Source organism: Oncorhynchus kisutch, linkage group LG14, assembly GCF_002021735.2.
Source record: "Oncorhynchus kisutch isolate 150728-3 linkage group LG14, Okis_V2, whole genome shotgun sequence".
Taxonomy (NCBI): Eukaryota; Metazoa; Chordata; class Actinopteri; order Salmoniformes; family Salmonidae; genus Oncorhynchus; species Oncorhynchus kisutch.
In genome coordinates this window covers 57,607,102-57,619,507 of record NC_034187.2, presented here as the reverse complement: position 1 = coordinate 57,619,507, position 12,406 = coordinate 57,607,102, and the positions used below count along the sequence as shown (strand labels likewise).

General features: G+C 44.3%; 1 protein-coding gene across 1 annotated transcript in view; it reads right to left on the bottom strand.

Moving 5' to 3' along the window:
- LOC109875855 (pleckstrin homology domain-containing family O member 1-A-like) overlaps positions 1 to 11,388 on the bottom strand; it is a 31,086-nt gene extending 19,698 nt beyond the window's left edge. The window contains exons 1-2 of the mRNA XM_020468284.2: positions 11,142 to 11,388; positions 10,366 to 10,512 (exon numbers count right to left, since the gene is read on the bottom strand). Of these exons, the coding sequence (XP_020323873.1) occupies positions 10,366 to 10,512; positions 11,142 to 11,210 (216 nt within the window). The 5' untranslated portion in view covers positions 11,211 to 11,388. The remainder of the gene's footprint in view (positions 1 to 10,365; positions 10,513 to 11,141) is intronic.
- Between the last annotated feature and the right edge of the window lie 1,018 nt (positions 11,389 to 12,406).

Here is a 12,406-nt window from a genome sequence, read left to right as displayed (position 1 = left end):
ATGACTAATGATGATAAATACAATCCACCTGTGTGTAATCAAGTCTCCGTATAAATGCACCTGCACTGTGATAGTCTCAGAGGTCCGTTAAAAGCGCAGAGAGCATCATGAAGAACAAGGAACACACCAGGCAGGTCCGAGATACTGTTGTGAAGAAGTTTAAAGCCGGATTTGGATTCAAAAAGATTTCCCAAGCTTTAAACATCCCAAGGAGCACTGTGCAAGCGATAATATTGAAATGGAAGGAGTATCAGACCACTGCAAATCTACCAAGACCTGGCCGTCCCTCTAAACTTTCAGCTCATACAAGGAGAAGACTGATCAGAGATGCAGCCAAGAGGCCCATGATCACTCTGGATGAACTGCAGAGATCTACAGCTGAGGTGGGAGACTCTGTCCATAGGACAACAATCAGTCGTATATTGCACAAATCTGGCCTTTATGGAAGAGTGGAAGAGAACCATAAAAAGTGTCATTTAAAGTTTGCCACAAGCCACCTGGGAGACACACCAAACATGTGGAAGAAGGTGGTCAGATGAAACCAAAATTGAACTTTTTGGCAACAATGCAAAACGTTATGTTTGGCGTAAAAGCAACACAGCTCATCACCCTGAACACACCATCCCCACTGTCAAACATGGTGGTGGCAGCATCATGGTTTGGGCCTGCTTTTCTTCAGCAGGGACAGGGAAGATGGTTAAAATTGATGGGAAGATGGATGGAGCCAAATACAGGACCATTCTGGAAGAAAACCTGATGGAGTCTGCAAAAGACCTGAGACTGGGACGGAGATTTGTCTTCCAACAAGACAATGATCCAAAACATAAAGCAAAATCTACAATGGAATGGTTCAAAAATAAACATATCCAGGTGTTAGAATGGCCAAGTCAAAGTCCAGACCTGAATCCAATCGAGAATCTGTGGAAAGAACTGAAAACTGCTGCTCACTGGGCTCGAGCTGTTTTGCAAGGAAGAATGGGAAAAAAATTCAGTCTCTCGATGTTCAAAACTGATAGAGACATACCCCAAGCGACTTACAGCTGTAATCGCAGCAAAAGGTGGCGCTACAAAGTATTAACTTAAGGGGGCTGAATAATTTTGCATGCCCAATTTTTCAGTTTTTGATTTGTTAAAAAAGTTTGAAATATCCAATAAATGTCGTTCCACTTCATGATTGTGTCCCACTTGTTGTTGATTCTTCACAAAAAAATACAGTTTTATATCTTTATGTTTGAAGCCTGAAATGTGGCAAAAGGTCGCAAAGTTCAAGGGCGCCGAATACTTTCGCAAGGCACTGTAACTCACGCGTCTATGCAGTTCATGTGTTGTGTACTGCATGTTCTTACAGCGTGTCTGTCTGGCCAGCCAATTAAGGCTCTCAGAGCTATGGCTCTGTAGACTATTATGGGAAGCCTTAGCTGACGATGATAAAGAAAATTATAAAAAATTCTGGTTTTGCACAGATTTTCACTGTGAGCAGTAGCTGAGTCGGCATATTACAAAAAATACGCCGCACTTAGCGGGTTTTTTGAGATTTATGGAACTTTTAATGATATCTTGACATTTTCAACATAAAAATACTGTAGCTGTTCCTTGAGTCATTTCCCCTGACACGACTAAGTAACCGGCAGGTGATGAAATCCAATAGTCTTAAAATGATCTTTGTGCTCTGTGCCCAAGTCTCGTGGTAGCGCTACTGACCTCCAGACTATATGCCCTCCAGCGGCAGGAGTTCTCTCTCTGAACTTCCCTCTAAAATATCACCTTTCCTTCACAATTAAAGCATAAGAAAATAAGACAGGAGAACAGATAGGTACATGTTTGTGCTCTTCTTAGTGGTCAAAGGATGAAGTAAATTTGAATCATCTAGGGTAGTACGGAGTAATGTCATTCGCAGTTAACTTCTCAAAGTCCCAGTTGCATGGTTGCAAATCCTCTTGGAGAATCTCTCACACATCGAACTGGTGTCACGTGTGAGGATGCTTAGAGGTAATAGTGGGGCAAAAAAATATTTTGTCAGCCACCAATTGTGCAAGTTCTCCCATCTAAAAAGATGAGAGAGGCCTGTAATTTTCATCATAGGTACACTTCATCTATGACAGACAAAATGAGGGGGAAAAAATCCAGAAAATCACATTGCAGGATTTTTTATGAATTTATTTGCAAATTATGGTGGAAAATAAGTATTTGATCACCTACAAACAAACAAGATTTCTGGCTCTCACAGACCTGTAACTTCTTCTTTAAGAGGCTCCTCTGTCCTCCACTTGTTACCTGTATTAATGGCACCTGTTTGAACTTGTTATCAGTATAAAAGACAACTGTCCACAACCTCAAACAGTCACACTCCAAACTCCACTATGGCCAAGACCAAAGAGCTGTCAAAAGACACCAAATTGTAGACCTGCACCAGGCTGGGAAGACTGAGTCTGCAATAGGTAAGCAGCTTGGTTTGAAGAAATCAACTGTGGGAGCAATTATTAGGAAATGGAAGACATACAAGACCGCTGATAATCTCCCTCGATCTGGGGCTCCACGCAAGATCTCACCCCGTGGGGTCAAAATGATCACAAGAACGGTGAGCAAAAATCCCAGAACCACACGGGGGGACCTAGTAAATGACCTGCAGAGAGCTGAGACCAAAGTAACAAAGCCTACCATCAGTAACACACTACGCCGCCAGGGACTCAAATCCTGCAGTGCCAGACGCGTCCCCCTGCTTAAGCCAGTACATGTCCAGGCCCGTCTGAAGTTTGCTAGAGAGCATTTGGATGATCCAGAAGAAGATTGGGAGAATGTCATGTGGTCAGATGAAACCAAAATATAACTTTTTGGTAAAAACTCAACTCGTCGTGTTTGGAGGACAAAGAATGCTGAGTTGCATCCAAAGAACACCATACCTACTGTGAAGCATGGGGGTGGAAACATCATGTTTTGGGGCTGTTTTTCTGCAAAGGGACCAGGACGACTGATCTGTGTAAAGAAAATAATGAATGGGGCCATGTATCATGAGATTTTGAGTGAAAACCTCCTTCCATCAGCAAGGGCATTGAAGATGAAACGTGGCTGGGTCTTTCAGCATGACAATGATCCCAAACACACCGCCCGTGCAACGAAGGAGTGGCTTTGTAAGAAGCATTTCAAGGTCCTGGAGTGGCCTAGCCAGTCTCCAGATCTCAACCCCATAGAAAATCTTTGGAGGGAGTTGAAAGTCCGTGTTGCCCAGCAACAGCCCCAAAACATCACTGCTCTAGAGGAGATCTGCATGGAAGAATGGGCCAAAATACCAGCAACAGTGTGTGAAAACCTTGTGAAGACTTACAGAAAACGTTTGACCTCTGTCATTGCCAACAAAGGGTATTTAACAAAGTATTGAGATAAACTTTTGTTATTGACCAAATACTTATTTTCCACCATAATTTGCAAATAAATTCATTAAAAATCCTACAATGTGATTTCCTGGATTTTTTCCCCTCATTTTGTCTGTCATAGTTGAAGTGGATAACACTCGCCAGTCCAGCTTCCCTGCCCCATCCACCGCTGCCCCCTGGACACTGATCTCTTGGCTACATAGCTGATGCACGCTGGACTGTCCATTAATCACGGTACTCCATTCTGCTTGTTTGTTTTATCTGTTGGCCCCGTTGCCTAGTCTACGCCATTTTACCTGCTGTTGTTGTGCTAGCTGATTAGCTGTTGTCTCACCTACTGTTTTAGCTAGCTTTCCCAATTCAACACCTGTGATTACTGTATGCCTCGCTGTATGTCTCTCTCAAATGTCAATATGCCTTGTATACTGTTGTTCAGGTTAGTTATCATTGTTTTAGTTCACAATGGAGCCCCTAGTTCCACTCTTCATACCCCTGATAACTCCTTTGTCCCACCTCCCACACATGCGGTGACCTCACCCATTACTACCAGCATGTCCAGAGATACAACCTCTCTCATCATCACCCAGTGCCTGGGCTTACCTCCGCTGTACCCGCACCCCACCATACCCCTGTCTGCGCATTATGCCCTGAATATATTCTACCATGCCCAGAAACCTGCTCCTCTTATTCTCTGTCCCCAACGCTCTAGGCGACCAGTTTTGATAGCCTTTAGCCGCACCCTCATACTACTCCTTCTCTGTTCCGCGGGTGATGTGGAGGTAAACCCAGGCCCTGCATGTCCCCAGGCACCCTCATTTGTTGACTTCTGTGATCGAAAAAGCCTTGGTTTCATGCATGTCAACATCAGAAGCCTCCTCCCTAAGTTTGTCTTACTCACTGCTTTAGCACACTCTGCTAACCCTGATGTCCTTGCTGTGTCTGAATCCTGGCTCAGGAAGGCCACCAAAAATTCAGAGATTTCCATACCCAACTATAACATCTTCCGTCAAGATAGAACTGCCAAAGGGGGAGGAGTTGCAGTTTACTGCAGAGATAGCCTGCAAAGTAATGTCATACATTCCAGGTCCATACCCAAACAGTTCGAACTACTAATTTTGAAAATTACTCTCTCCAGAAATAAGTCTCTCACGGTTGCCGCCTGCTACCGACCCCCCTCAGCTCCCAGCTGTGCCCTGGACACCATTTGTGAATTGATCGCCCCCCATCTAGCTTCAGAGTTTGTTCTGTTAGGTGACCTAAACTGGGATATGCTTAACACCCCGCCAGTCCTACAATCTAAGCTAGATGCCCTCAATCTCACACAAATCATCAAGGAACCCACCAGGTACAACCCTAACTCTGTAAACAAGGGCACCCTCATAGACGTCATCCTGACCAACTGGCCCTCCAAATACACCTCCGCTGTCTTCAACCAGGATCTCAGCAATCACTGCCTCATTGCCTGTATGTGTCGGGGGGCTGGGGTCAGTTTGTTATATCTGGAGTACTTCTCCTGTCCTATTCGGTGTCCTGTGTGAATCTAAGTGTGCGTTCTCTAATTCTCTCCTTCTCTCTTTCTTTCTCTCTCTCGGAGGACCTGAGCCCTAGGACCATGCCCCAGGACTACCTGACATGATGACTCCTTGCTGTCCCCAGTCCACCTGGCCATGCTGCTGTTCCAGTTTCAACTGACCTGAGCCCTAGGACCATGCCCCAGGACTACCTGACATGATGACTCCTTGCTGTCCCCAGTCTACCTGGCCATGCTGCTGCTCCAGTTTCAACTTCCACCTGACTGTGCTGCTGCTCTAGTTTCAACTGTTCTGCCTTATTATTATTCGACCATGCTGGTCATTTATGAACATTGAACATCTTGACCATGTTCTGTTATAATCTCCACCCGGCACAGCCAGAAGAGGACTGGCCACCCCACATAGCCTGGTTCCTCTCTAGGTTTCTTCCTAGGTATTGGCCTTTCTAGGGAGTTTTTCCTAGCCACCGTGCTTCTCCACCTGCATTGCTTGCTGTTTGGGGTTTTAGGCTGGGTTTCTGTACAGCACTTTGAGATATCAGCTGATGTACGAAGGGCTATATAAATAAATTTGATTTGATTTGATTTGATCTGTATCCGCTACGGAGCCGCAGTCAAACGACCACCCCTCATCACTGTCAAACGCTCCCTAAAACACTTCTGTGAGCAGGCCTTTCTAATCGACCTGGCCCGGGTATCCTGGAAGGACATTGACCTCATCCCGTCAGTTGAGGATGCCTGGTCATTCTTTAAAAGTAACTTCCTCACCATTTTAGATAAGCATGCTCCGTTCAAAAAATGCAGAACTAAGAACAGATACAGCCCTTGGTTCACCCCAGACCTGACTGCCCTCGACCAGCACAAAAACATCCTGTGGCGGACTGCAATAGCATCGAATAGTCCCCGTGATATGCAACTGTTCAGGGAAGTCCGGAACCAATACACGCAGTCAGTCAGGAAAGCTAAGGCCAGCTTCTTCAGGCAGAAGTTTGCATCCTGTAGCTCCAACTCCAAAAAGTTCTGGGACACTGTGAAGTCCATTGAGAACAAGAGCACCTCCTCCCAGCTGCCCACTGCACTGAGGCTAGGTAACACGGTCACCACTGATAAATCCATGATTATCGAAAACTTCAATAAGCATTTCTCAACGGCTGGCCATGCCTTCCGCCTGGCTACTTCAACCTCGGCCAACAGCTACGCCCCCCCCGCAGCTCCTCGCCCAAGCCTCTCCAGGTTCTCCTTTACCCAAATCCAGATAGCAGATGTTCTGAAAGAGCTGCAAAACCTGGACCCGTACAAATCAGCTGGGCTTGACAATCTGGACCCTCTATTTCTGAAACTATCTGCCACCATTGTCGCAACCCCTATTACCAGCCTGTTCAACCTCTCTTTCATCTCGTCTGAGATCCCCAAGGATTGGAAAGCTGCCGCAGTCATCCCCCTCTTCAAAGGGGGAGACACCCTGGACCCAAACTGTTACAGACCTATATCCATCCTGCCCTGCCTATCTAAGGTCTTCGAAAGTCAAGTCAACAAACAGGTCACTGACCATCTCGAATCCCACCGTACCTTCTCCGCTGTGCAATCTGGTTTCCGAGCCGGTCATGGGTGCACCTCAGCCACACTCAAGGTACTAAACGATATCATAACCGCCATCGATAAAAGACAGTACTGTGCAGCCGTCTTCATCGACCTTGCCAAGGCTTTCGACTCTGTCAATCACCATATTCTTATCGGCAGACTCAGTAGCCTCGGTTTTTCGGATGACTGCCTTGCCTGGTTCACCAATTACTTTGCAGACAGAGTTCAGTGTGTCAAATCGGAGGGCATGCTGTCCGGTCCTCTGGCAGTCTCTATGGGGGTGCCACAGGGTTCAATTCTCGGGCCGACTCTTTTCTCTGTGTATATCAATGATGTTGCTCTTGCTGCGGGCGATTCCCTGATCCACCTCTACGCAGACGACACCATTCTATATACTTTCGGCCCGTCTTTGGACACTGTGCTATCTAACCTCCAAACAAGCTTCAATGCCATACAACACTCCTTCCGTGGCCTCCAACTGCTCTTAAACGCTAGTAAAACCAAATGCATGCTTTTCAACCGGTCGCTGCCTGCACCTGCATGCCCGACTAGCATCACCACCCTGGATGGTTCCGACCTAGAATATGTGGACGTCTATAAGTACCTAGGTGTCTGGCTAGACTGCAAACTCTCCTTCCAGACTCATATCAAACATCTCCAATCGAAAATCAAATCAAGAGTCGGCTTTCTATTCCGCAACAAAGCCTCCTTCACTCACGCCGCCAAGCTTACCCTAGTAAAACTGACTATCCTACCGATCCTCGACTTCGGCGATGTCATCTACAAAATGGCTTCCAACACTCTACTCAGCAAACTGGATGCAGTCTATCACAGTGCCATCCGTTTTGTCACTAAAGCACTTTATACCACCCACCACTGCGACTTGTATGCTCTAGTCGGCTGGCCCTCGCTACATATTCGTCGCCAGACCCACTGGCTCCAGGTCATCTACAAGTCTATGCTAGGTAAAGCTCCGCCTTATCTCAGCTCACTGGTCACGATGGCAACACCCATCCGTAGCACGCGCTCCAGCAGGTGTATCTCACTGATCATCCCTAAAGCCAACACCTCATTTGGCCGCCTTTCGTTCCAGTACTCTGCTGCCTGTGACTGGAACGAATTGCAAAAATCGCTGAAGTTGGAGACTTTTATCTCCCTCACCAACTTCAAACATCAGCTATCTGAGCAGCTAACCGATCGCTGCAGCTGTACATAGTCTATTGGTAAATAGCCCACCCTTTTCACCTACCTCATCCCCATACTGTTTTTATTTATTTACTTTTCTGCTCTTCTGCACACCAATATCTCTACCTGTACATGACCATCTGATCATTTATCACTCCAGAGTTAATCTGCAAAATTGTAATTATTTGCCTACCTCCTCATGCCTTTTGCACACATTGTATATAGACCCCCCCTTTGTTTTCTACTGTGTTATTGACTTGTTAATTGTTTACTCCATGTGTAACTCTTTGTTGTATGCTCACACTGCTATGCTTTATCTTGGCCAGGTCGCAGTTGCAAATGAGAACTTGTTCTCAACTAGCCTACCTGGTTAAATAAAGGTGAAAAAAATAAATAAAATAAAATAAATGATGATGAAAATTACAGGCCTCTCTCATCTTTTTAAGTGGGAGAACTTGCACAATTGGTGGCTGACTAAATACTTTTTTTGCCCCACTGTAGCTACTTACTGCCCTTCCCTAGTTTATGTAGCTAATCTTATGAGTTAGCAGACAATTTGATACTATCAATGCCAGTTTGCACACTCATGCCACAATTCAATCAATTGCAGATAGAATTCAACCTCCATGTTGGTCACGTCTTAACGCAAGTGTTTAACAGCCGCAGGCTGTATATATTTTGTGGATATTGATGCTTGAGTATGTTGATTCCAAACCACACCTGACATGAAATACAGTATCATTTTTCAAAGTGAACCCACAGTAGGATTTTCCTTCATCTGTGATTGATAAAAAAATGATTGAGGCAATTCATTCAGTGAATATGGGTCAACAACATCATTTGTGCTCAAACTCGCTAACGACATGATATCACTCAATGTCTAAAAAAACATTAAATCAAACTCAAAGACGGGAGTTTTAGATTAAAGATTATCCCGGGGCTCCATGAGGTGGTTCGGCTGTGGTTACGCCCAGCGTCAGAGTGTACGTCTCTGTGTTCTTTGTAGCCTTCTGGCCTACTTCATGAATAGCGTGCCTGTCTTTTCAAAGTTCTCATTTGAATAACGCACCACCATTAATCAAGTGGTTAAGAAGTTGCAGCAGAGCACATAACACACGCAGGTCAAATAGTTCTCACTGGGGTTGTAGTTACCTTCACCTGACAAATAGGTAGCACACCACTTACCAATATACATGATATAACAATGGCTCCTTAACAAACATCGAATTGTACGTGTAAAACGAACAACAGGTGCGTTGCATCAAATAACTATAAAATCCAACAAATTACAGAACATTGTGTGAGTGAGGCGATAATGAGAGAAAGAGAACAACGCTGAACTGATGCGTTCTATTCCACAGGTGAACTCATTACAAAGCAACTGAACCTCAGCAGAGTGTGTGTGTGTGTGTGTGTAAAAGGTAGGGTTGGGGGGGTGGAGGCCTTCGATGTTTGGGGGTCCTCAGGCACAGCGTGAGGCGCAGCTGTGTCAACCGTGGTGTTTTCAGTTTCTGACACGTGTTTGTTGCTCATCCAGCAGGCCGTAAGGGAGCGCAGCACAGATGAAAAAAATAATTTAAAAACTCTGGTTCTAAAAGGATCGGGGAAACTGGCATTGCGTGCAGCTGGAGCCCTGAGTCCCACTCTCTCTTTCATTAGAGCAATAGAGAGATGCAGCCCTTATGTGGAACTTTCATTCAGCTGTTCTGGGAATCCTTTCCAGGAATCATTTAAAGGGCATTATTCAGCTTTCAGAAAGACATGTGCCCTCTCAGCTGTCAGTAGCATACATCTCCATGGTTACTGCTTGTGGGAGGAGTATCGAAACAGCGACATCAAACAGAATCTGACCCTCCAAAAAAGAAGAGAATACAGACGTGGACAGGTGATTGTGTCCACGCCCTGTCCTTGGTGATGGTTCGATGCCTTTCGACAGAATACAGCAGATGAAGGTTGTGAATTCGCTACAGCTCAAGGTTTAACATCTGGGTCATGTGATCTTGAAACTTGTGCTGATAATGAGGCTGTTCACTGGAACCTGTCATTTCATAAAAGCACTTGGACATAAAGCCATTACTTTCAGCCAAACAAAATAGTTATATTTCTACGACATGGCCAAAACCTTGTTCTATTTTAACGGACAGTATTCTACATTTTCCCAACGATGCTACTGAGTCACCAATGGCCATAGTGGTACCCACTAGGCACACACTGGTTGAATCAACATTGTTTCCAAAACATTTTAATTAAATGATTTTGAACCAATGTGGAATAGACGTTGAATTTACTTCTGTGCCCAGTGGGTATTTTGTTGACCTCAAAAGTTGGGCATGTTTCAGCCAGTGAAAGTAATCCGAATTCAGCGCATAATGTTTTTTGCTTGCATGGTGATTTGTGCTTAGATTTGAGAATTTAGCCTATTTATTTTCAACAGCCAAGGAAATTCAGTCAGATTTGATCCACTTTCCATAGCGAACCTCGATTTCCAGACTTATAACAATAGCTGGTTTTCAAAACTTAAGGAATCTTGGTTAAATGTGTTGTTGGAAACAACAGACCAAGCGCTGACAGCCCAGGCGTAGATTACATGAAAGGCGTCAGACAGACAGACAGACAGACAGACACAGATAGGCAGACAGACAGACAGACAGAATTACAGCCTACACATGCTATTGGAGGTAAAAGAGAGGTGCGTACCTCTTTCTCAGAGATGTACAGATGGTCTCCTCTCAGTATCACGAAACGGTTTTTCCATATTTCCCTAAAAATCCCTTTACCACAGAACTTGCGGATCCAGCCGACTTTGTCTGGCTGCGATGACAGCTGGTTGACATCTTGGGGACCCTGCATGTTCAAAGTGGAATAAATCCGTTAAAACCTAGTTAAGTTTACGTAACAAGATGTTCGCGAGAGTACTGAGAAAATAAGAGCTCTTTCAAAGGCAAATGCATTTTCAATCTCATTCTCAGTAAGACATAGGAACTATGAGTCTCCTCGCGTCTTTCCCCAAAAATGATAACGGTGCACTCTTCTGTGCGTTAAATTTAATTGCAGGTCTTATACCATCCAGGGTGTGGCAAATAAAATACATGAAAGCTACCAACCGATACAGCACAACGAGCATCTGGCAATGGTACACTAATAACAAGAAAACACATTGTACTCTTTCTTCACTGGAAGATTGAAGCCGTATGTTGAGGAAATTCGTACAAGCAAACTGATAGGCTACACAGTGAATGTGGCACGCGTAAGGAGGTGCCAAAATACCATTGTTTAGGAATTGTAGGCTATCAAATGTGAGATCTAGACCATGTGTGTGATATTGCCGCCAATGTGAGCTGTGGTATCAAAGCGCGCATAATGCCCGATTCTGGGCAAAGAACCAGTTATATCCTAGAAAATGTATAGCCTAATGCAAAGATGCATGACAAAAAATATGCGCCCAATACTTGAAGAAAAAAGCTATATCTTACCCTTTTGGCTAAATTGCTCTTCTTCATAATGACAGAATCACTTTTGTGGATGTGAGCCAGGAAGTTCATCCAGTTTCAAGTATTTTCCTTTCTTTCTAATAAGATATATATTTTTTAAACGAATAAACTGTCTTTCCCTTTCTTCTACTGCCCCAATATGTCGTAATAACGGTGTATATTCTTAATTTCGATGACGCGGTCAGGTCGTGCACTGTCCGTTATTACGAGACGGTGGCATCGCCCCTCCACCTCTGTAGGTAGGCTACACTGATCTCGAACAAGCGGGCTGAAAGGGTATTCCCGTTACTATAGCGCTCGACAGCTCCATCTATTGCGCTGTCGGCGTGATGTCACCAAGACGGCTGATGTCAAATTGCTCGTAGGTTTGGAAAATAGAAGAGCAAGGGTCAGTTGAGAGGAAGCCAACAATAACCTGCCCATATAGGGGCCTATAAACAAAAATCCACAATTTATATCATTATGAGAATGATTTTATATGCCATTATTGATTTTCGATAGAACCTATACATTATTGTAATAATTAGGACTACTAGATTTATCCATCAAACCAAGAGGATGAGAGGGGAGGTTAACCCAAAATATTTCAATTTGAACCATATTACAGAGGAGAAGGTGAGTATTTGGGGACCTTGAAAATAAAGGAGAGCAGCACACTCTAGGAGCTCAGATGCAAAAATGTAATATCCAATGTATAGGTTACCCTGATGAAACGACAGCCAAGCTGTCTTCATCACGGTAACCTATACATTATCATTATCATTCATCAGGGTAACCTATACATTATCATTATTATTCATCAGGGTATGATGAAGACAGCTTGGCTGTCGAAAAGTTGGATATTACATTTTTGCATCTGAGCTCCTAGAGTGTACTGCTCTCCTTTATTTCCTAGAGTGTGCCGCTCTCCTTTATATTCAAGTTTTCTACTCCGCTAGCAAGAACCTTGCCTAAATAGGTGTGCGTTTCTTTTTCTTCTAGAGTATTTGGGGACCATCATAGAAATATAATCTATTCTTTCTATTCTATTTCTATGGTGAGTATTTGGGGACCAACATAGAAATATAATCTATTCTTTCTATTATATTTCTAGGAGACCACAAAGTTTTATCTCATGTTGGAGATGTTTAAATGACTGTTGGAATCATTGTTCTTCCTCTGTCAATCATGGTTACCTGCAAGGAAACACGTGCCGTCATCATTCCTTTGCACAAAAAGGGCTTCACAGGCAAAGATATCGCTGCCAG